Source organism: Spodoptera frugiperda, chromosome 4, assembly GCF_023101765.2.
Source record: "Spodoptera frugiperda isolate SF20-4 chromosome 4, AGI-APGP_CSIRO_Sfru_2.0, whole genome shotgun sequence".
In the NCBI taxonomy this organism is placed as follows: Eukaryota; Metazoa; Arthropoda; class Insecta; order Lepidoptera; family Noctuidae; genus Spodoptera; species Spodoptera frugiperda.
The window spans coordinates 7,779,293-7,805,888 of NC_064215.1; the positions used below are offsets into that span (position 1 = coordinate 7,779,293).

The 26,596-nt window shown below is 33.6% G+C and overlaps 1 protein-coding gene across 1 annotated transcript in view; it reads left to right on the plus strand.

Annotated features, from left to right (window-relative positions):
- The window catches only part of LOC118272465 (ATP-binding cassette sub-family G member 1), an 85,293-nt gene that overhangs the window by 50,028 nt on the left and 8,669 nt on the right, over nt 1–26,596 (plus strand). Inside the window, exons 3-5 of the mRNA XM_035588998.2 lie at nt 18,218–18,338; nt 20,439–20,696; nt 22,657–22,843. Coding sequence (XP_035444891.1) covers nt 18,218–18,338; nt 20,439–20,696; nt 22,657–22,843 — 566 coding nt within the window. The remainder of the gene's footprint in view (nt 1–18,217; nt 18,339–20,438; nt 20,697–22,656; nt 22,844–26,596) is intronic.

A 26,596-nucleotide genomic window follows, 5' to 3' on the forward strand; every position in this document is an offset into this window, starting at 1 on the left:
AATGTACTGATAATTAAATTCTATGTATGCATTGACCTCGGCCATGAACTTAAATGCACGAGAAAGAGCTACAATATTAATATCTTAACTACTTAATTGTATTTTTAAATAGCTCATAAAATAATTTATGTTATAAGCATCGTTGCACACTACACTACATTAGCTAGCTAGCTACACTTTCGAACGAGCACCTAGCTTCACTGACAGACTGACTGGCAATAATTAAAGACAGAAAAGCATAAGCTATTTAGTTTTCAATCAATTTATAAAATGTTTATAATAACTATCGTGAGACATATTAAATTAACTAAAACTCACGGTTTACTCACGTAAATTAATGGAGAAAAGATCTACTAATTTCGAATTTCGAGTCACAGAGGGACTCTTCATTATGAGCAGCGTGCGCAGACGCGGCTGAGCTCAGAGGCTACGCGACGTCGCTGCGTCTGCGATTTTTTGTTAACTCAATTTATAAAAGAAAATGAACGCATATAATTTCCACGTGTGCAAACATAATCAGTAAATATTCAATACAATATCAAAACAAACACACACACGTGGCTTGCCTACTACTACACGTATTTCGTTATTACGAGTAGCCTTAGATGACACCGACTTTATAGTATAACAGTCAACAATAAACGATTTAATATTCAACACAGCAAAACAACGTCATAACTATTCATATAGTTTATATCAATCACTTCCCATATACATCGAAAGTCTCAGAAATAACTAAAAGCAGTTGTTTAAAATTCCACACACAACTTATTGGAAGGTTGGAATACATTACGATAGGTATCAATGAATGTAAGACACAATATGGGTTTTTGTAGTTAGTCATTGTTTCTTGAAAGTGTTTTTTTAAAGTCTTGTTTGTAGGAAGAAGGTGGTTTCACGTAAAATAGTAGGATTACGAATTATGGAAAAAAATCGGTTTGATTCTAAAAGTAGTACTAAATGTTAGGAGGTTTAGAAAAATGTGTATGTACGTATGTAAGTGATTATCTCGCGTTTGGCTGAATCGATTTTCATGCGGTTTTCAGCGTAGTATTTTTTAGACTTAGGAGAAGGTTTTAGGGATATTACCTGTTTAAAAAAATGGAGGTGGTAAAGAAAATTGAAAGTAAGTTAAATAATAAGCTTTATTTGTAATGGTGTGATTCTTGAAATAACTCTTTATGCTCTTCTTGGGTTAGGTGAGGAGGAGTGTGACTCTTATCTACTGACCAAATAGGGTAAACTTGCCCAATTCGTACCACTTAAGGAGAACCTCAAAAATTTTGGAAATGAACAATGATACACAGTTATTTATATTAAGTAATTATAATTTCACTAATGTTCTATTAGTATTTCAACAAAAAATAACATAAATCTTATAAACTTCTGAGAAATAAACAATTTTCAAAAACTTAAAAAAAGTACGATTTAAGACCATTCATCTTAAATCGTACTAGTATATTCTTAAATCGTACTTTGAGATCCTATCATTGGTTTACAGTCTTAAAAATCACAATCTTAAAAATCTTCTCCTCTTTTTCTTTATCTTAATGTACCTAGATTAATTCTTATTAATACAGCGGATGGTCTTTTTTAAATCCTGACAGTTATCGCAATAATAACATTTTGTTTTTTTAGTTGTTCCTGCACATAGCTCATGTACCCATACTTCACAATTACTGCATTTAATCATGTTTTCTTTTACGTCTTCTTGACATATTTTGCAATACCAACTGTCATTTTCATCTTGTTCTTGTTTCTTTTTCTTGTTTCCTTTTTGAGGTGCTTTCGTTTTCTTTAAATTTAGCTTCTTTGATATGGTCTTCTTCTTGGTTTCTTCTATTTTTATTTCGAGCTAAAATGTTGATGATGTTCATGTTGCCCTAAAATAGTAACAAAAATAATTAGAAACAATTAAATTAAAAAAAAAACTATAAAATAATCAAGTAGTTAATATTCACTGTGAAATTAAAAATTGTTTTCCTAAATCGTACCGGTACGTTTTAAGAAGTTGCTGCGAGTACGAAATAGGCACAAGTATCAAATTAATTTCAAATTTGCCGCAAAAAGAACTATCAACGAACAAGCCGGCTTTACTATGTGAAATATATTCACAAATATACGCATAAATATATAATAAACAGTTAAACAACTTATGAACGGTATACTTGGAAGACAGTTCTTGTGAAGTATGCGAAAAAATTACTCGAAAAGTAAGAAAAAACTTACCTGTTTAATATTTTAGTCCGGAGCAACATAACAGGTGTTTATTTGTCACATGGCAATATGGCCGAGTATTATTGACATTTTATGCCACCAGAGGCGCTGGTAACTATTACCCAATCCGAGATATAGACGAGGTACGATTTAGGCGCAGGTACGAATTAAGCAAGTTTACCTACCCATTTCCAACTTCTGTTTTATGCCTCCTATACATACCTATATATGGCTTTACCGAGGTCCTACCAAATAAATTCCAGTTTCCAATTTACGTCTCGTGATAGTCGGTATCGAATAAAATGTGATATCATGATGAATTTGCATGAGATAAGTTTTTCTTGTATTAATAAGTACGTATCAGAATGGCAATTAGCGAACAATAAAATATGTTTAATTCTTCTCGCGGTGTTAATTTATCTGAACACCTTTTGAATAACTATTGAATTCCTCTTCCTTTAAAAGTATGTTAATGTGATAATTTTGTTTATGATACAAAACTTTTATTATGTAAAACTAAATGAATGTTATACAATATAATAGGTAGTAGTAATAATATAAAACAGTCATCAATTTGAAAGTTACTACTACACTCCCTGTTTTTCAAATATTGTCAGGACTTGAAAATAAAATATAGATTTTTTATAGACGTGTAAATGTGCTTTTTTGTAGCCTATTTACAAAATTAATTCATTTCATTTGCAAAATAAATTCAATTTATTTAACCAAAAATACGATACTAGACCACTGCAAAATTAAAATAAAAAATGCAAAACGATTCGCATTTCATTTGCAAAGCTCATTCTGTGATAAATGATAAATGATATTTATTTCTGTAAATAGGTCATAAAATAACACTTTTACACGTCAATATTTCAAATAGCTAGATGAGGTGTGTTACTATTAATCACGTTTTACTTCAAAATTATACAGAATAGAGGCACAAATTTGTTTAATTAAGCTTTAAACATTACGTAAGGTGCGAAAGAGCGTGTAATGAGGAAAAATACCTCATAATTTTGAATGCAAACAACCGGATGATATAAACGGAACCCTAATAGCGTCCGTAAAATTAACCGGTTATGGGAATTTATCATGCACAGCATTACAAAACTATATGCAAATTATGATGAATATGGTAATTAAGTTACACTTTTAACACTGTTTTATTAGGCCGGGGTTTTAGTGTGTACGTGTTAATATTTAAAAATAAATATTTAACATGGTATGGTACTAATTTTTGATGAAACATTCCAATTTTTACATCGCTTTTGTATTACTATTTTGATTAATAACTAGCAATTAAACTGTGTTTAGTGAATACCAAATTATTTTTATAATAGTTGAAATAAGTTAATTACACATCGTCTAAAAATTGACATATACTGCATTAGCAGCCAAACACAAAAAAAAAATACGTCGAATTCGCTTGCCGTATTTAGATATTTTCGATATAATATCGCGATTGACGTGTATGCTGCGTAAAAAGTAAAGTATGTATAAAACAAATTTTAAATCGTCATTGCAAATTGATTATTATCATATGAACTTATGCAATCAGTCAGTTGTACGAGTATATGAATACAACTGCGTCTTACAATCGAATTGTAAACAATGCATCGATTGTATCCGGACAAATGTCACATAAATCCAAGCTATAAAAACATTACGCTTCATGTGAATTACATTTGAGTAACCTTAATAATTGTGCAATAAGAGTTAAATTGAAATGTCTGACTAAATTACCTAGGCACCTATTAGTTTAATCCGGAGCTACGGACTACCTAGCGGGTTACCGGGGCTCCGGCTCGAAAACCAGGAATAGGAACGGGGTGGTTTTTAGTCAGTAAAAGTGTGACATTCCCTCTCGCCTCGCCAAAAGCGGGAGAAAGTCATTGAATGAATTCCCCCCTCAAAAAAAGGTACCTATTGGTTCGTGCTAACAGCTAGAAAGTCATTATTCACACACTAAAGTCTTAGTTATAAATATAAAAAAAACAAGATAAGAAAGAAGAAAGTTGCAATTTAATGAGGAGTTATCAACGAGTTAAAAAAACAAATATTTAATTGGATTAAAACTAGTGTTTCTCTACTAATGAGGTACAAGATAAATGTATCATTACAATAGTAATTAAGATTTCTATGTACTTGTTATTTCGAAATAGAATCTGTTGTTTAACTTGCATTTATTGAGCTAGGTTTTCGTAAACGATGGTTCGACCAAGTGGAATTCAGGAGGAGGTACCATAGGGCTTAGTACGATTTTGTTTTACGTTGAATGACATCGCAACGAGACGGCGTTCGGCGCTCTGATTGGTTGGTTCAAGAGCTGCTCAATCAGTGCCCTTAGTTCGAGTTTTCTTTCCGTATAAAGTAATCGAGACAAGAGCGCGTTCGGCGCTCTGATTGGTTGGTTCATTGGGGCCAGTCAATCAGATCGTCGAACGCTTTCCCGTTCAACGTAAAGTAAATTCGTACTACGTGCACAGAGCGCTGAATCAGTCAGAGTTAGTGCAAAGAATCAAATAATCAAATCTTTCCTCTCTATAATATTACTGCAGAAAAGGTTTGTTTGTTTTATTGCTCGTGAATATAGAACGAATACTTTCTGTTCCGTATGATCCCGTTATTCGGTCAATGCTTTACGAAACGATACACTTCGCTCTTGTACTTAACCGGTGCATTTGATATGAAACTTGTTTAAATGTACAACGAGTTATTTTAACTTGTGTAATATTGTCACATTATATTATACTTTAGTATAATCGCATTGCAGTAGATACAACTACAAGTTTTGTTATCTTTAGTTTAAACATTTTAAGTAATTTATCAAAATTATTAACTCTCATATATTATATTTTGGTAATTACTTTTTATTCCTGTACGGTGGGCGTAGTGAAGAGGCAGTGCGACGTATAGCGGGTTCAATTCCCGCAAGGAGCGACTCTTGATGTTATCCACGAATTATTGTTTCGGGTCTGAGTGTCATGTGTATGTGAACTTGTATGTATGTAAACGCATCCACGATACAGAAGAAAATTCTAGTGTTGGTGCGTTTTTTTTTAAATATAAATAATATATACATATAAATAAATTACAGAGTAAATCGCTATAACATCAACACAGTGTCCGCTACCTCATAAAGGGACCGTGACCGCAAACGGTATGAATCATGCGCCTGCACACGCGTCGCTGGGTACATACATACATCAGATTTACGCGCCAAAACACTTGCACACTACTAGACTGCAGATTTACCGTTTATAGATTTAAATCTTCATCGTGTAACTGTTATTACTGTAGCAGACAATAATGGAGGTGTTTCGTCACAGTTATGGTAAATTGAGACCAGCATAAAGTATTTCTACATAATATTGAAGACTAGACACTAGGCGACTATATTATTCCTAGAGATGGTCCGTAATAGGTATTGTCTAGTAAGGGCTCCAGAGCTAATCTAATAAGAGACACATACATACATACATAATCTCACGCCTGTCTCCCATGAGGGTAGACAGACACAATGGAACGCCAATTGCTATGAATCTTACATACCTCTTTCGCTTCATCAACATTCATCAGTCTTTTCATGTATGCTTGTCGTTTAAGGGTATTTTTAATTTAGCCCTACTAAAATATATCGCCAATCTGGTCGCTATATTAAAGATCCCTGTATGTTTTATATCAGGGTGGTTTTCGTGAGAGTCAGAGAGATCTCACGCTCCTTAGTCTTGCTCCTAAAAGGCTAGAAGCAGCTGTTTTGAAGATTTTCCACCGTCAGTGTTATAAAAAGGTGCCTAAATTATAAAAGCAAAATACTGAAGTCCAAACAAATAGTGACATTGACATTATTAAAATAACAGGACATATTGTACAAAATTAAATTAAAATAACTCTAATGCCTATTGTAATAAAGACTTATTTAACTAAATCTCCTTTCACCAAATGTCACAAATTTTGGCACCGAAGTACTAATTACATTGTAAAGAGAAATTAAGAGTCTATTTTTGGAATGTATGCACGTTTGGCACACGAGATTCATGAAGCGATAATTTTAGTCAATACTTATACACGTGTCGAGTCACAGGTCGACATTTGACACACAATATGAATACATGTCGACAAATCTCTTAATTTTTTGTTCAAAAATTTTATTGGTGATATTTATTATACTCTATGAATAATTTTATACCTCATTGTGTTGTTGTTTTTTCTGTAAAGCACGTGTATGACGCTTGATTTGTTTCGCGTTTGGTGAAGTATTGTTAATTGGTTTTTCTTGTTAATCACGGAAGTCGGATAAAGATGTGGGTTCTGTATGCTTTAGCTATTTGTAATCACTACATAGTATAAAACAAAGTTGCTTTCGATGTCCCTATGTCCTTTGTATGCTTAAATCTTTAAAACTACGCAATGGTTTTTGATGCGGTTTTTTTTAAATAGATAGCGTGATTTAAGAGGAAGGTTTATATGTACAATACATGCATAATATATTACCATTGCACCTATGCGAAGCTGGGATGGGTCGCTAGTTACTTATAATTAAAAAGAAAATACTGTTTGAGATTAAGATCCGAATTCAATTTGGAAATGTATTCCGTTATTTGTGAATTTAGTAGAGGAACGATTTCATCACTTACTAATAATTGCCGTACATAGAGTAAGTAGGTAGTATTTAACACTCGCACATACCATGTAATTTTCACGGAAACCGTCAAATTGATTTCTTCAATTCAACGGATACGTGTACGAAGTCATTAGGGAGACCGTTCAACCATGCACTATTAGGTTTTATAGGTAATTTAAAAAGGGATATTGTAAATCAAAACTTTTATATGAATCGACCCTATTAGGCTGCTTTTTCACCAGAAATATGCTACGAAGATGTAATAGTAAAGCTGTGAAACTATGTGACCGTTGCCACTGATACTAAGCTATGTAGCTGTGCGAGTAAGATGTGCTTTGAAACTGTGCCGCCGCAGATTAGATGTTCGAGGAAGATGCGCAATTCGAGTATGCGATGTATCAATAGTAGGGAAGCCATACATAGCACGTATCTCTCCATCTAAAAACATATCTTATTTAAGTCTGTTTCCTCCAGTGCTAAGCTATGTGTACCAATAAATATGATTGGTGGAAGCCAAACGCATTTACAGCAACGTAGCATACTAAGCACATCTCTGGTGGCAAAGCAGCCTTAGGATTACGCTAGGATAGAATCGGTGTTGAAATATGCAAGTATCAAGTTTGCCTGAAGCTTTAAAAACATAAAAAAAAACAAACAGAAAGAAATAGTTTCTACAGTCAATCCTTTCACTTCTTTTGCAAACTAGATATGTTTATTTTTTTTTCTTTCATTTTGAGTTAGTTCTTTTACATTACAGATTATATCTTTAAACCGTTCCTTAGTACAGTTTGAGTAACTTACCCATAGGTAGTCATCTTCACATCGTTAAGGTAAATTATAAAGTCGTTAACGTCGACAACATGTCATAAATAAAGCGGTTTCTTATGCAAAGAGAATGCGAAATTATAATGCAGATGCTTATTATTTCGGCATCAAGCAAAGAAATGTTCAATTTGTTGATGTTATTAGATTTTGAAGGCCTTGACGCGTTGACAGTTTGGGTTTGAAAGGGAAGGGTCATGAAGCAAGTACAAAGAGGAGATGACATAATGTGACTTTGGACTGTGACAAATGAGTCCTTTTTTTAAGGGGGAAAATCATCCTATGACTTCTCCCGCCTTGGGCGAGGCGAGAGGGAGTGTCAGATTCTTACTCACTAAAAACCATCCTGTTCCTAATCCTGCCCAATTGTATTATAAGTAAAAAGGTGCGGATAGGTTATAAGCGATAAGAATTGACCACATTAGTGTTTGTAGTATTGGACTGTTTGTTGGAAAATAGAGATGGTTTTTAGTCAGTAAGAGTCTGATATTCCCTCTCGCCTCACCCAAGGCGGGAGAAGTCATCGGATGATTATAAATTCTTAAAGAAAAATGATGTCATTGTTTTTTTACCATCTCATCGATTTGTACCTTAAGCACAATTAACTTTGGTACCTACTGAATATAATAATTGATAGTTATTAAATCAATTATAGCTCTATTGAACAAATTGTTTTGTTGTTTTTTATATACATTACTTTGGTATTTATGCAAATTGTTTGTTACAACTTCGTTTCGCCGTCCTGGCAGTAAGCGGGTTGGTGGCCAAACGCAGACTTATCAACTCTAAAAAAGATATCATCAGACTTCGGTGTGACTGAATTAACTTATTCATTTCTCGTTTAAATCCGATGCTGTTTCGTTTATCAGTCTCATTATTTTGAATCCATAAAAAGAACTCAAGTATCTTAGTTTAATGAACTTTAATTAGGTTAATTTAAAATGTAATGCAGTGGTACTGTTATATTCTCAAAACATATCTCTACATTCTGATCAATTAAAACATTACATTAAATGTATATTTTTGTATAATGACCTGACGTGTTAGTTTGGGACGATCACATGTTGGACTATCCGACAAAATATCTTGGGGAATAAAATGGTATTGAACGTGCCATGTATACGGTGTACGTTTACCCCTTTTTCCTATACAGAACAAAGCTGACTAATAATATAAAATTGCCGAAGAAGTAATGTTCCATTTAAAAAATACACAACTACTTACTACCTGAGACTTTCACCATTGAGATCATTATACAAATCCCTCTTTGAAGCTACACTTTGGAAAGAGCACTTAGCATCACTGACGGACAATTTAATTTGGCGTTCCAAAAGTGCCTAATTAAGGGTTAATTGAAATAAATGCTTTGACTTTGCCTTTGCCCTTGTCAAATGAGACGAATACAACTCTCGTTTACCAAGAACTATAATCTCAAACCTGATGAATCATAACAACCTCTGGAATTCGATACTTTGTGTGAATTCATCATATAGATAAGGAAGCCGGATCATCGCTATCATATCAGGCGCCACGTGTACTTGTGCACTTTCTCACCGAGGGAAGAGTCAATAAACTGTACCTACTGCGACATATGCACGTGGTCGTTGGCTCGACACCAACTATTTCTGTAACGTTAGAAGAAACTAATAATTGCATACAATAGCGTCATTGTCTCAGTATCAGTACTGATATGAATGCAAATTGTACATTTATTTATTTATTTAAAGTAAAATAGTATAACATTACAGTCTTTACACCAAAGCGTTATACATTTCATATTATTATACTAAATTAAGTAACATGTAAATTAATTAATTAAGTAATTATTAATTAATTTACATCTGTCTAGTCTCTATACAAGTAGTGATTTAGTTCAGCTCAGTTTTGATTGAGAAAATATTGTTGCTTCTCTAATGATGAGTCGAGTAGCACTTTCAAATTCTAAGGCTCAAGAAATAAAGACAGGCTCTGATTCTTATTCTCAATTCGAATAAAGTTTGTCACTGCGATTCTTTAATCTATTATATAAAAATACTAGCGACCCGCCCCGGCTTCGCACGGGTGCAATGCTGATATACTAAATACGCTACAGAAAAACTGTGAACGTTGTTTATAAAAAAACATAGCGGCCCGCTCCGGCTTTGCACGGGTTTAAAATATGTAACTCACTGAAAAAATGATAAAATCAATCCAGTAGATTTGATTTATTCATTTACTGCCCGTAGCCCGCACGCGTTTTTGGAGTACTTAAAACAATTCCCCTTTCCTTATCTTTGGAATATCTTTTAAACGGAACGAAACGAAACGGAACGCCGTAAACGCTACGTTCCGCAATTTTTAAATCTGTACATCTTCAAAAATATTGATTTAAATCAGATGCTGTAAAAGGCCAAATAGATCTATATTAAATCAACAATGTATTTAAGGTATTTAATTGGATAAGGATTAATGCTGTATTGGTTAAAATCGCTTCGAATATTAGTCATTATTTGTCGTAAAAAGGAAATGACAAAAAAATGTTATTGTGGGATATCCATAAGAGATAGACATATACCATCGCGGAGTTTTCTGTAGACCTTTTCATTGTGTACAATACTTAGTACATTATTTTGATAAATCTCATTCAGCCTGCGTTTGCAATGTAAGCGGAAAAAAATTAATTATTTGCGACATCACATTAGAAACCTCAAAAATAACAGTATTTGTCCACTATTTAATGGATGATATTATACATAAAAACCTTCCTCATGAGTTACTCTATCTATCAAAAAAAAACCGCATCAACATCCGTTGCGTAGTTTTAAAGATTTAAGCGTTCATAGGAACATACAACATGACACATGACAGAAAAAGCGACTTTGTTTTATACTATGTAGTGAAGTAGGGTTTTCGTTCCTGACGCAATAACTCCAGAACGCAAGAACCGATTTCCACGGTTTTGCTTTCATTGTAAAGGTCTCGGGCTCCATGAGGTTTATAGCAAAGAAAATTAGCATAGGATCTTTTTTTTTAGTAAAGTATTAAAACATGGGAAAGTATTGATGGCGAAACAAAGTTCGCCGGGTTTGCTAGTTTCTTATAATAATATGTAGTTTAAGGAACATTGAGTAAGTTTCTGCCCAACAATTGTTCGTTGGGATTTTCTAAACATGTCTATTCGCATGTAAACTTCCATATGCGTCGCTACAGTAAGTACTATAAAGTATGTAACAGTGCAAACTCTAAGTATAGCGAATATGACAATAGACTCGTTTCCTGTGCCTTAGAACTAACTAGCATGGCTGCAGTTCTTCTTCGGGATATAAAAAGACGTGATTCAATTTTATATTCACACAAAACGTAATTTGTTATTATTGTTTTATTTTGAAGAATCCGGAATTCTCGTTATCTTATACCTAAAGTTTAGTGACCGACTATCAATTAAATACCAGAAATCTTACATAGTCGTAGATACCTACCCGTCTCGTGCATAGGTATGCATAATTATATTCAAGTTTCATTTTGTATTTATTTAATTTTATATGTTGCATCAAGATTGATACGTATTACGATAAGACGTATGTTCCGTTATAAGCAATACTAAGGCACAAATGAATCAATACTTTAAACATTGATTGATTGACTGACTGATTGTTCCCATTGAGTTGCATATTTTTTCCCTATAGTTATAACATTAAATGGTTGATTAACGTATTCAAAATCAGAGTGCATTACTCTTTAGGTATTTTAAGATGTTAATGAACTCAAAAGGTTAAAATTATTTGTCAAAACATCATTATATTGTTTGATAACAAACAAAACAAATATAAATGTATGTAAGTATTATCGATGTATGTTAACTTTGAGGTAGTCCTCTCAAGTTGATGTTTGTTGACAAATTGTAATTTTTAAAACCCGAGCGATTATAAAGCGATCCGGTAAAATTAATTATTCCTAATCCTCACCTAGGTGATACCACGGTTGCATAGTGTGAGTGAGGTAACCGAGGCCCAATTACCCCTCTTCCCAATCTCAAAATCCCCAACAAATCTCATATTCGTAACCCCTAAAAAGGCCGGCAACGCAGTTGTAAAACCACTGGTGTTTCTGGTGTCTAGGGACGGCGCCGATAGCTTACCATCAGGTGATGTGGCTGCTCGTTTACCAACTTATCTCAAAAAAAAAACCCGGATCCGGAATGTGAAGTGTCCATGTTAACAATTTCTCTAAATTAATCACATCAATTCTCAATCAAAGAACCTAATAATAAGAGTTCATTATACGATACTTATCCGTGATTATACAAAACCCAACTCAACATACAAGTGCAAGGTGCGAATGCACTGTCAGGTCACATAACTGTTTCTTCGCCGGAGCCGAAGTAGCTGTGGCCGAAGCCCGTCAAGGGCCGTGGTGGGGCTTTTCCATGCCATACTCATTAAGATACGAGAAACCTTCCACACTATCGATTCGAATTAATGTTGCTTTTACTTCAATCCAATTTATTCCGTGCATTAATTTACAGTTACGGATTTAATCCTTTATTTATTACGCCGATGAACTTGATTGAACTGTAAAATCAAGGAAGAAAACTGTAAAAGTAAGAAATAAATAATTTAAACCTTCAGGAGTATTTTTGTTTGTATAAATGATGAGTATATACATACATATAAACGTATTTCCTTGATAATAGAAAGGTACAGTACCTATTTAATGGAACATAAAAGTCACAGTAATTAATATTTCTAATTTATACCTGTGTATAACTATTTAACCAAGGCAACGATTATATTGTTTTTAATTATCATGTTGACATAAATACTTTTAATGTTATTGCTAATTATTGCCATTTGTCATAACATTATTATTTTATGACATGTCTTATGAACAGTGATTGTGTTAGATACTTTGTCATAGATTTAAACTAAAAATCATACAATGCGACATAAAATAGTTCCTACTCCATAATACTTCATACCCCATGCCACAAATGACAAATTCTTAATTGTAAACCTCGGAAAATATTTTGTAGTAACTTGTACTTACAATTTCTAATTATAACCTTAAATGAACATGGGGATTGATGCTTATTCCTTCTCTGTGGGAGCAGAGGAGTTAACGCATACCTATTTGACTACACGGTTGGTGCAGTGGGTGGACAACTGGCTGCCGCGTAACGTGTAGCAGTTTAGATGGCACGGAGCAACTCTTTGTGTGATCCACAAATTTGGGTCTGGGTGTCTTGTGTATGTGAACTTCTAGGATTGGAAATGCACCGACGCCACAGGAGAAAATCCTAGAGCTGGGCAACGCAAAAAACAATATTAGGACAGTTACAGGCTCATTATGATAATCTTACTTTTAAAAATTAATGATGGTGATGAAACCTCGACTAAACTTTTATAATACCTACCACATTACCGGTATTCGAATAGCCTATTAGTAAGTATAAAACCTGACATATATTGAATACTAAGTTACATATATGGCGCAATGCCAAAAGAAGGGCAATGGGAACAATTGGCACACACCTACGATTTCCAGGCAATATTTGAATAATTTATGTAAACAGGAAACTATATTACTTTTTCCTTCTAGGTATACCGAAATTCAAATTAGATAGTTTAGTCATTTTGTAAACATCTATGTCGATTCTGTTCTGCGGTCTATCCAGACTGCCTATCGGGTTACTGGGACTCTGGCTCGTAAAGCAGGAGTAGGAACGGTGTAGTTTATAGTTAGTAAGAGTCTGACATTCCCTCTCGCCTCGCCCAAGGCAGTAGTAGTTATTGGATGATTGTCCATCACATCATATCAAAAATCACATCATAAAAACGTTCTAGAATCGTGTCATGATAGAAACTAACCAACAAACAAGCATACTTTGTACTTTCGCACTTAAAATAAAACATATTTTTATACATATAGTACCTACCTAAAGATTTCCTTAAGGACCAAGATCCCTTTACCTACATTTATTAAACAGATACGATCAAAACTCTAACTTCCTTCAACAGATAAGTCATCTTACACTTTATTTTGTAATAAATTATTATAAAGAGCCAAGAAATGTCATCAAGTCTGTTTGCTTAGTAAAATTACTGTTTCTACTATTTCCTAGGTTATAAATTCTAATAAATTACTTCCTGCAATATTCTTAATGAAATAATGTTTAAGTATTAGCTTTCGAAATGCATTTATGAGATGGCTCTTATTTTTTATTGATGGTCAGTCTCAGTACCTATGGGTACAGTCACCACTACTTCCTACTTCCTAGTCACCTTCTTTATATTGAACTAGTGGTCCAAGTCAGCTCATACCCTGTCTGTATACCAAATTTTATCAAAATTCGTTCAGTAGTTTCAGCATGGTTGACGGACAAACATTCAAACAAACAAACTTTCACATCTATCTATACATATAATAAAATCGTAGAAAAGTGCTGTCTGTACATTGAAAATAAAAATAAAAAAAATAGCAGGGGTTATTGTTATGTCGATGTCGAACCCAAAAATGTAATTAACATTTGTTTTTTTTGTCTGTTTGTCTGTTTGTCTGTTTGTCTGTTTGTCTGTTTGTCTGTTTGTCTGTTTGTCTGTTTGTCTGTTCGTCTGTGCGCGCTAATCTCAGAAACGGCTGATCCGAGTTGGATGCGGTTTTCACGAATATATTGTGGGATGCTTAAATTTACATTTAGTGTTTGTTTCATGTCAATCGGTTCATAAATAAAAAAGTTATGTCAAATTAAAGAATCACGTCGAACATTCTATGCTTATACCATTAATCTCCGCAACTATTTGACGGATTTGGTTGAAATTTGGTACAGATATAGTTTAGAACCTTAGAAAGGACATAGATATATTTTTATTTCAAAAATCAAAAAATAAAAATAAGAAATAAATTATTTATAAATAATTCTATGTCGATCGTTACACGACTTCGGTTCATGTTATTGTTTTAATTTATCGAAAAAAAGTAAATAAATAGTAAAAAGGTATGAAAAAAATAATATCAATATAATAAAACATTTAGTACAAAGAAAATGCTCTAACGGAGTATAGATAATTCTATGTCGATCGTTACACGACTTCGGTTCATGTTATTGTTTTAATTCATCGAAAAAAAGTAAATAAATAGTAAAAAGGTATGAAAAAAATAATATCAATATAATTAAACTTTTAGTACAAAGAAAATGCCCGAACGGAGTATAAATAAATAATCCAAGTTGTCTTTATCCTCGATAGATGGCGTTGGGATCGAAATAGATCGCGCTATGGTTTCGTTACATTCATTTGGTTGGGTATCGGCCGAGCGCTTCGGTACTATCGTAGAAAAAGTGTATTATCAGTCGTATGATTATTTGTCTGTAGTGGTCCTGCTGTTTCGTATATTCTAAATTGGTTTCGTTGTATTTGTCAATTAATAAGTTTATTTGTTGGGTTTTCCTGGTTTTTTGGTTAAACTATTTAACGTAGGTTTTAGTTTGATATCGATTATTAGTAGTTACTGTAGTTAGTTTTTTTAATAAAATTGTAAGTCTAATTTATAAATTAATTAGATTAGATTTAAGTCGTTTCTTTTAAATTATTTAGTTTAAGCTTGGTTATTATAGCATAGAGGATAGGTTGTAATATAGTTTCTTTTTTAATTGTTATAAATTCGTAATTCGTAGCTTTCTTTAGTTTTAAGTTAGTTTAAGTCCGTTTTTAAACTATTTTTTCAATGCCCTAAGTGAGTATACATCTATTAAATTCAAACGCAGAGCTCATTATGTTGATTTTTGAAGAGTTCCCTGGAATATCTTCCACATCTCATTTTTGAAGAGATCCCGCGAGATCGGGAGCTATGTGGTTAAAACCAAAAATTTGCCGGAAGTCACTATTCCACGCGAACGAAGTCGCGGGCAAAAGCTAGTTTATAATATGAATGTTATACAATTATTATGTTTCTCGTTTTAAAAACATTTTTATGACTCATAGGTACATGTGTATTAGGAAGAAAAAATTGAGTATGGTTCATATTTTATTGAATCACGTTGTAAAACCAATTTGTAATATTTATGCAAATTAAAATCTATCGTTATGCAAATAAATTGCATATTATCTTGTTCTAATCCGTCATTATCTGTACCTATCAGCGAAGTTCAAATTATTTTATTAATAAATTGCATTATAATCTTAATATTATACTTTTTATCAATTCTTATTACTACCCGTAAGTTGTGCTGTAGTTAGAGATGGACGATTTTTTTTAATATTTATTCAAAGTGTGGAAGAGTCATGCTTTGGCACGAATGGGCCTGCTCGACCGGAGTGATACCACGGCGTCACAAATAAATTTTAATATAAAGATACTATCTGAATTACCATGCTCGAAAATGCTGAATAGAATTTATTTTCCACATGCTTTTAACCTAGTTGATGATATCGATACGTATCGATAAAAGATAAAATCTATTTTTAAACTAGTACTAGAAATAACTAATCCATATTTTATTATGCAAATGTCCAGAATTTTACCTTGTTAAGTATCTGGTGAAACCACTTTATATTATCAACAAGATGAAACTTAATAATTAGGTAGCTAATATGTAGGTATCTCATGTAAATGAAACCTTTGGAACGATCGAATCTAAATATTACTTTACTACCTAATAGATAAAAAATACTGTTGTCTTAGAACAAAACTGGATCACTGCTAATTTGCTTAACAAATCAATAAATTGATAATTAGACATTTAAATATATTTAATAGGCAATTGATTGGACGAATATCTTTTGTAGAAAACGTGAACGATTACATTTTGTATGAGTGTCGAGTCTCAGCGTTATCAGGTTTAAGAAGATTTTAACTATCGAGTCACGTTGCAAAATAACCTTTTTCAACTTAAATTCGACATTTCGAAATGTCAAACACAATATAGTTTTCTAATACGTTTAGAAATTCAATTTCTATGTAATGCTCAAATAAAAGTCGAATATCAATAAAAAAATAAGTTTTCTAGAAAATTTTGTACTTACGATAATCTTGCTTAGGTATATATAAATGAGAATGTTTGTGTGTTTGTTTGTTACTCAATCACGTGGTCACGTCGAAATAGCTGAAGGGATCGCGATAAAATTTAGAACAGGGATAGATTATGGTCTGAAATAGATTATGGTCTGTAATACATGGGATTATTTCCACGGAATTGCGGGCGAAGCCGCTGGCAGAATCTAGTCGAAAATATGACTACCATCCACCTCAAAAAACACGAAGATTTATCAATTAAAGATTTTTTGTATATTAGGTATATTGTAGATATTGGTCGAAACAATTTAAGTTTAACAGGAAAATAATCAATTTCCTCTACACCTACTAAATAATTGAGATCCAAGCAGCACGTGAGATATCACGTGTATCAATCACGTCATTAAACTCATTCGAATAAAAAAATAAATAAACAAAATACATTTTTCAATCAACAACACATTTGCATACAATGAAATGGCAAGTCAAAATTGCATTAGCTTGCAGTCACATTATAAATCAGGAGATTAATATCGACATTATGGATTACAATGAGATAGGAAATATTAAACATGTGACCATTTGTGGTTCGACCATAAGCTTCAATACATAGCATCACATGAAGCTGTACAAAACCAGGTTATCATGGTCTTGCAAAGTATAATATTTTTTTTATGGTATAAGCGGGAAACGAGCAGACGGATCACCTGATGTTAAGCAATCACCACCGACAATAGATACCCGAAACACCAGAGGCGTTACAAGCGCGTTGCCGGCTTTTTGGGGTTTAGGAATTTAAGGGTTGTTGGGGAGTCAGGGATTAGGAAGATTGGGAAGGGGGTAATTGGGCCTCCAGTAACCTCAATCACACAACGAAACACAAAGCAAGTGGTATCACTCAGGTCGAGCCGGTCCATTCGTGCCGAAGCATGGCTCTCCCACACTTTCGCACATTCGACGGTCATTTTATACTGGTTTTCAAAGGCTTGGTGTACTTGTATTGTACTCAAATGATGTTGTTTTTGTTATTCATGTTTACTTTGTAGAGTCATAGGTATAATTGTTTTGTTTTTGTTTGAAACGCGAATCCCTTTTTTACTCGATTGTTAATAATTAAGAAGAATAATGACACATAACACTATGGTAATAGGTATCATTTCTAAGATAATGATTGTGGGCTTGCGGTTGGTTTCTTAATCGATTTCAAGTATTAGGTATAAGCATTATCTTTATTAGATACATATACCTAAATAAAATTAGTAAATTATCATATTTTTTATTTAATTTTATTGTTACCTGTATATAAGTCATACTATTTTTTTTAAATAAAAGTTTTGCCCCACACTAGGATTTTCTCCTGTGTCGTGGGTGCGTTTACAAATATACAAGTTCACATACACATGGCACCCAGACCCGAAACAACAATTTGTGGATCACACAAAGAGTTGCAACCGTGCAGTCATGTCAGTAATTAAAAACAAATGCGGATAAAATATACATTAATAGAAATAAAATATGTGATTTCAGAAATTGTTATTTATTTGCTTTTTTCTTTGGTTTCAGGACCACGGAAGGTGGTGGTCAAAGGCGTAGATGGAAGGTTCACGTCAGGCCAGTTGGTGGCCATCATGGGGCCTTCGGGTGCCGGCAAGAGCTCACTCCTCAACGCTCTATCTGGATACAGGTATTTTATGAACACTCCTTATAATCAGGTAGTGTTAGATTCTGTTTTATATTTATAGAGATATGTATTTTATGGATATCCCTTATAATCAGGTAGATTTTGTTTAGATATATTTTGATCGAGATGCAAAATGAACTATGTTTTTTAGTGTATTTTTCGGCATAAAAGTAACCAGTGGTGTACCCAAGGTATTAAAAGTATAATTATACCAAGTTTTATCGTAATCGAAACGGTAGTTTTTTGGTGATGCGTGAACATACAGATAGACGACAAGCATTTTTTGGGATCGTTGCCTATTTAGGAACACCTCCTATATATTTTTTTATATAATCAATGTACAGAATTAACACTTCTACAGTTTTATTATATGCAGGTATAGATAGAAGATAGTTATTTTTATATTTATTTTATTTCTATCATTAACACACGAAATGGGATAGTGGGTAATAACAATCAACACTCAAGATACAGAATTTTTACGATCCATTAGAAGCACATTAGAAGCAATTTGATTTGATCAATTCAATTTACTATCATAGAAGTAAAATATACCTAATAATACATGACTTTTATGTCTATTATTCTTTGAAGGGGTAGACAGAGGGTAGGAGCACACCCTCATTTGCCAGTTACTTTATAACGTCCATGCAATAACTTATCTATTGCTATTTACCGGTACTTAAAAAAAAAATTTATAATTTATGAAGTAGGTATGTGTGAGTGCCATGCTTCGGTCCGAATGGGCCGGCTCGACCGGAACGATACCACGGCCACACAGAAAACCGACGTGAAACAACGCTTGCGTTGTGTGTGTCAGGTTACCGAAAGGCGGAACAACCCCCCTGCACAATCTTCCCAATCCCCGATTCCCCAACAACCCTTAAATTCCTAACCCCCAAAAGGCTTGTAACGCTTTTGGTGTTTCGGGTGCCCATGGGCGGCGGCGATTACTTACCATCAGGTGACCCGTCTGCTCGTTTACCGGTTTATACCATAAAACAAGTATTGAATAAAAAGAATCAATATTGCGCAATAAGATAAAATATTGCCCGTGACCCTTACAAGAATATACTCTAATTCCAAATCATCTTATATTATAACGTGATATTTCTTTTGTACGTAATAAATATTTACTTAAATTATATTTAAAAAAAGTGTCCTTTTCATAAATCTACATACAAATAAATGTAATAATAAATGTACCTTTGCATTTAAGTAGTTTAACTTATCCTGTTAATGGATTATCACTGTAACTAAAGATAATTCTTTAATATTTCGTTTTACTTGGAAATAAAATTGGTCAATTTATTGTCTAAAAAGGTTTTTTGGGTTGGCCAAACAATAAAAAAATCTTTTATTTTTGTAACTACAGCTAGGTACCTGCCTTATTGGAGTTAACATCGATTTTTTTTTGTATTAGACTTATTTGTTTTAAATTAAATCACCGTTTTCCTCAAAATTGCAGTAAGCTTATATTGATCACAAACGCGTCGGCGTAAAAATCAGAAAATAAATCTCCAGGTACGATTCCAACTCAGATGAAGAATCACTGGATTTTCCAGCTTGCAAATGTCAGAAGATTTAAAGTTTAGATTTAACTAAAACCTACCTAACAAACGTTGACATTCTAATGCCTACTACATTTATGGGTTCGGAGAATAAGAGGACAACAAAGAATTATAGGTACCTAAGTATTTATAAGTAGATAAAGTAGATATACATTGAACAGCCCGTGACAATCCATAGATGGATTATCGCCTATAAATAAGAGGAGTTGAGCTACGGACTACCTAGCGAGTTTACCGGGACACCAGTTCGACAAGCAGGAGTAGGAAGGGGGTGATTTTTAGTCAGTAAGTCTCAAAAATAAAAAAATAAGAGGATTTTGCCATTATTTCCTCGCAGAGTATGGATCATTGGGGTTGGGCATCACAGTTTAAAACGTTCAGACTTATCAATGAACGCTGATGTCCAAAAAAATAATTGCGACTCTAAGGACATCTTCGTGAAGACTAGGGACACGGTAGCTGTAGACATATACATGTAAATATTCTTTTTGGCTTCGCTTCGTATTCTTATTCCTATGTTTCTACCACACAGGTCCGCAGGCGTAACAGGTGAACTTCTGGTAAATGGGCAGCCACGAGACGAGCAGCATTTCCAGAGGTCATCGTGCTACATCACCCAGGAGGACCTGCTTCAGCCGCTGCTGACAGTTCGCGAAGCCATGGACGTTGCAGCGAGGCTGAAGGCACCTAGAGGAGCCAAGTCACCTTCGGAAGAGATCCTACAAGAAATGGGTCTGCTGGAACACCAGCATACGAGAACAGATCTGTTATCTGGAGGACAGAAGAAGAGGTTTGTTTAGTTTTATATAATGGCGTTACAAATAAAAGAACTGTGCTTCTCACTAGTGAATTATACGCTGATTTTTTCTGGACACGGGCTGATAGAGGATTTTCATCTGTAAAGTCATGGACACAACAGCTAGTTGACTATAAAACTCTTATCGCCGTACTCAGAGTCATTTAATGGTTACTTAAGTCCCAGTCCTTAGCAATTGTTTTCAATACAAAATCGTTATTAAGGAATAGTTTAAGTAATTATTTAATGTCTCTGAGTGCGGCAGTTAAACCATTAGTTATCTTCTCACAAAATTCATTATTCCTTTACTTTGCTGTATAAACCAACTTACACAACATTACCTTTTCGTATTAGGTAAACGTTCGCAAGAAATCGATTAGTTGTAGCCTTGACAATATCACATCGCAACTGTTGGGAGTAACATTTCTTAATATTGTGATAAGAAATACCCAATGTTCCCACAATACGACACGGTGGCCACAGAGTTATATAGAAACTATAAAATAATATGCTTTGTTTAACTTATTCACACATGCATTCTAAGGATATACGACGACGAATTACTGTTTCTAGAAGTGTATTGTACCTACGAGTATGTGTTGATACGTCGATAATGAAATTTAGTTTCTTGAAATGTGATGATTTAGTTACAACTATTTAACTGTTAAATGATTTAATCAGGCTATCTTTGATTTTTCGAATATAAGTAGCCAGAGGCGGAATATAGTGACTACATAGGCAGGCACCTCATAAGCGCTCCTAAATTTGGCGCCGTCGCGTCGCTAAACATTCTATTGGCAGTTGAGTACGCGCATCTTGCGGCGTCCCTGTGTAACTTGGAGCACTTGGTTGAGGTACTTGGTTAGTTTACCTTAGGGATAAAACGGCTCTGGAAATACCAAGACTTCATTCAGAACCAAGTCGAACAAAAACTGCCTTTAGTTAATGCTTATTCATTGACAGATACTTTTATAAAGTAACAATACATTTTCCTCGCTTTACTTCCTATTCTTTTTATTGAGCATCGCGTGACCAGTGACCAAAAGGTCATCAACCCAAACTGTGAGTAAAAGTGACAATTTATCAACAATGACATTTTGTACCCTTTCCTTATCTTTATCCTTAGGTAATTCTTTTGAAACAGAACTTTATTGTTTCCCTCAAGAGGTTTCCTTTTTCCTTAAAGTTTCCTTAAAGTAATAAATTGTATGTAGGTAGGTACTTGTACTTACAACAGACAGGTCATTTGTTAGTAGGTACGCTCTCAGTGTAATAATTATAGCCTCAACACCTACTAAGCTCAGTACTCTACAATTATAGATACATCGCCACGTAATATTTTAGACTTACGATTACCATGAATCATTGTGGTTTCTTTAGCACTGTTGTATTAAATAGGTACATATGATAATGTGGATTGCATAGAAACAGAGGTAATGATGAAACATACCTAGGTTCTTCATATTGTCCTGGAACTTAAGGAATACAAAACTAAATTTCAAAATTCTAAGAAAGGTTCAACTTACCTTTTACCTTTAAAAAAAACGTGTCGTAGTTGCGTTGACAAACATAGAAGTTCACATACACGACACTAGACCCGAAACAAAAATTAGCGGATCACACAAAGAATTGCTCCGTGCGCGAATCTCGCACACGCTGCATGTTGCCCAGTTACCGCGTCAATCATACAGGCACTTGGTAGCAATATCTACCAGTGCAAACCAAATTATACTGATTAGATTCCAGGATACTTCCAATCCGGAGCTGCGGACTACCTAGCGGGTTTACCGGGGCTCCGGCTCGAAAAGCAGGAGTAGGAACGGGGTGGTTTTTAGTCAGTAAGAGTCTGACACTCCTTCCTGCCTCACCCAAGGCGGGAGAAGTCATTGGATGATTTTCCCTCCTCAAAAAAAGGATACTTCCAATATCTCATTCTATTCTTCTTCTTCTTCAGGTTATCAATAGCGCTGGAGTTAGTGAACAATCCACCAATATTCTTCCTGGACGAGCCTACCAGTGGACTGGATACAGTCACAACCACCCAGTGCGTAAAGGTTCTGAAGTTATTGGCGAGACAAGGCAGGACCGTGGTGTGCACCATACACCAGCCTGCTGCATCACTCTTGGAGATGTTTGACCAGGTGAGCAAACATGATATAAGTTCCGTGATAAGCCTACTGATAATATATCATCTACTGTAGGCAAAACACATTTAAATGCTAGTGAAACAAATTAATAGGAAAAATTGTATTAGAGTTTGACACTGACGTTCGATAAATTCTGTCAAAATTTACGTATTTCAAAGTCAACGTATGGGACGTTGACTTTAGTGTTTGAATTTAATTAGTGTAGGGGACCCGAAAAGATCTTTGTAGGTATACTTTGTGCTAAGCTACGTGGATGTATAGAACAGAAGAAACTTTGTTTAATTTGGGATATAAGTGTAAACATAATATGTATACAGAACCATTAACGGTTTTGAAAATTTTCACTCACTATTCAAATCATTCATATAGAAGTCACATGTTGATTTAATTAAATACCGTAGGTAAATTAAATGTCATAGTCTTTTTGTTTTAAAGTCCATTATTATACAACTAGGTATAATTAAAACCGGCTTTTATATTCTAGCTCAACCTGTTTTGAATAAAGTCAAACTTGAAAAATAAGAAGAAATTGCGTTACGTTTTTCTATAGGTCTCCATTGTATATTATGTTATTGATTATTTTAGTTTATTTGCTACTTATATAATGTATAAATTATTAAATTCAATATGACCTTTTCGCCAGTCATGTTTTGAATCACATGCCAAGGAAGGTGAGCTTAGTGTTACTCATTTTAAAGAATGTTTAAAAAAAAACTATAATAATAACCTTCCTACATTTGGGACATGAGATCCCAAGCTTGGTAGAACATACAACAAGAGTCTACCTACTTATGAGACAGGCTAACAAGTTATACTTATTTTTCTGCTTTGAATTGAATTTGTTATACAAAGGAGTGGCATTTTGTCAACTGTCAGTCTATAATAGCGTGATCTTAGGCTAAATAAATCAACGGATCTACTATTCATCAGTTTTTGTTGCTTCTTTTATTTTTATTGTTGCATGGGTATCTCAATTCATTTGACAACCAGATATTAAACGTGAGTTACTGTGCTGTGTGAGTCACAGATTCAAATCGTGTTTGAATTAGTATTTGTATTAAAACCACGGAAATATTAAAAGCAGTTAAAATTCATGAATTCAATATATAAGTAGTTTAATGCTTATTAAAATAGAAAATGTTATTTGATTAATTATAAAAAGATGTGTAATAGGGTAGGTTCACCTGTTCACGTCTACCCACCCATCAGTTCGCGACCATTTTACGGAACACCCTTTAAAAATTTCCGATAGTAAAAAAACTACCATAATTATTAGCAGTAGTTAGTACACATCAATATAATTAATATAGGTAATAATAAGATAGATAGATAATATAATAGCGTAAAATGGAGTGACAAGAATAGCCGAAATTACCCTATAGACCACACAGCGAGTTTGAGTCGCTCAAACTCTCAGGCATGATAAATACCAGAAGAATTATTTATTTGACAATTTAATACCCACATTTCAATTAATGTTACTTACTTCCTATTACATTATTTATATGGTAATAAAAAATACTCATTAGTTAAGATAGGAATGTTCAGACATGGAATACCTAAACAAGAATTAAGATTAGATACGACTTTAGAAGAAGGTCTATTTTTTTCTAACACTAATTAATAATTCTGCGTATTTATTAAAAAATAATAGCTAACCGGTAGGTATAATCGGTGGTCAATTTTTAAATAAATAACAAATAATTTTAAAATGAAACTGAAACCGTTTTTATATAGTTTTTTTTTTGTTTTTATCGCTAGGAGAGATCTAGATAGATTATTTTAATTATTAGTTAATAACTGGTATTAAAATATAGTACTTTTTAAAAGTAATTTATGAAGCAATACTTAATACTGGTAATTATGTAACTGGTTTAAACTAATACTTACACCACAGGGAGTGCAGAGTTCCGATTACAAGCAGGTAGTATTACCTATTAAAAAATAATATTCCACATATTTTTTTGGCGTTTTTTATCTATAAACATGAATAATGGGTTTGAAAAATATACTGCCTAATATGTGTTTAGCAATAATAGCCACCGGCAACTGATGTTTTAAAATCATGTTATTTATGGATTATGCTGTTTTACACGTTTTTTGAACCTCGATGTTATTGTGTCTGTGTGTCAAGGACCTTTGTTATACTCAACCTTGAATTTGGCATAGTTGTAGTGCCTAATTTTGGTTGCAAATTTATATCTTGTGTAAAAATATAAACAGAATGAAATACAGTATAAAAATACAGAATGAAATGTAGTTTGAAATTGTATACTTTGGTACCTATCTATTAACTTAGGTAAAAGCTCTTAAGTTGGATACTTAGCCACTAATTAGCTAGGCTTTAAATAAATTTGAAACCGACCTACATAAGTACATACATATAAGGACTTGAGCGTTATCGTGATGTCCTGTAGTAAAGTTACCGATTAGAAAAGTGATGAATGCCTGATTTTTTGATATACAGCCGCTGTCTTTTCTACTTTAACGTGATTTTTTAGTTGCCACATTATGATAAATTACACAATATTTAACTGTTCCCATACACACACATAAATCTTAAACATAATATTCAATCAGCAACAACATATAAAATTATTAGTTCCGTAGATTATTAATACCTAACAAATCTTATTAATACTAATAAATAGCTTGACACGGTCGTTAAGTACAAGAAGAACATTAATAAAATGATGCAAGTTCTCTGATAGAGTCGGTGTAAAATTTACGATAAGTGGTATACCTGTATCTAATGTACATATAGTTGCCCGAGTGGCGTTGTAAGTGAGAAATGGTCGAGCTTTGTGTGTTATAGGTTTGATTCATCTATAATGGTCTAGGTAACAATGCTCATATAATTAAGGCTTATGGAATATTTAAGAATTTTCTGAATCAAATAAGCAAATATTGTTAAGAATTACAAAAAAACCTAACTAAAAAGTACAATTTTCTCATGTATAGGTATATTAATGGAGAAAACCTTTCCTTAAGTTCGAATCACAGAGGGATTTTTCTTCATGAGCAGCGTGCGCAGACGTGGGGATTGCAGTAGGCTGCGCGACGTCGCCACATGCTGCTTGCTCATGACGAGTCCCACTGTGACTCGAAATGAGTAGATAGATCTTTTCTCCATTAATGTACGTGAGAAAACCACTGATTTAGCAAGCTAACATTTTCGACAAAAAATTGCCCATAGCTAAAAAGTTGCATACAATTTTGAGTTAAAAGATCGTAATCAAGACGTCGCTTGCAGTTCTTGAAAAACAAAGCAGTCAATCATTAGAACGATGAAATATAAAATAACAAAGTACTTAGTTTTAACTTATAATCACAATAACTCATAATTATTATTAAAGTTATGGATGCGTCCACACCTCTAATCGTGACTTTGTACATAATGTAATATAGTTTCTATGTAAGTAATGTTATTGTTACTAGGAATCATACTTATTCATACTTACTGAGTGTTATTAATGAATGCGAGAGGAATATTTTAATAAGAGCGTTGCGACTATGTACCTATTGATCTTCTCGGAAAGGGCTATTATGAATAAATTTCGGTTCTGTAGTTGAGACAGTGTTCCGATCCGACCCTGCACTCGGACCAAATAATATTGGTAATAGATATAGTGTTAGCTGTGGTGTTGGTCTAATTTGATATTAAGAACCTCTGTAATAAGAGCGATTAAGCAGCTTTACTGCAGTTTATGTTTGGAAGTTTGTTATGAACATAGTACCAGCAATACC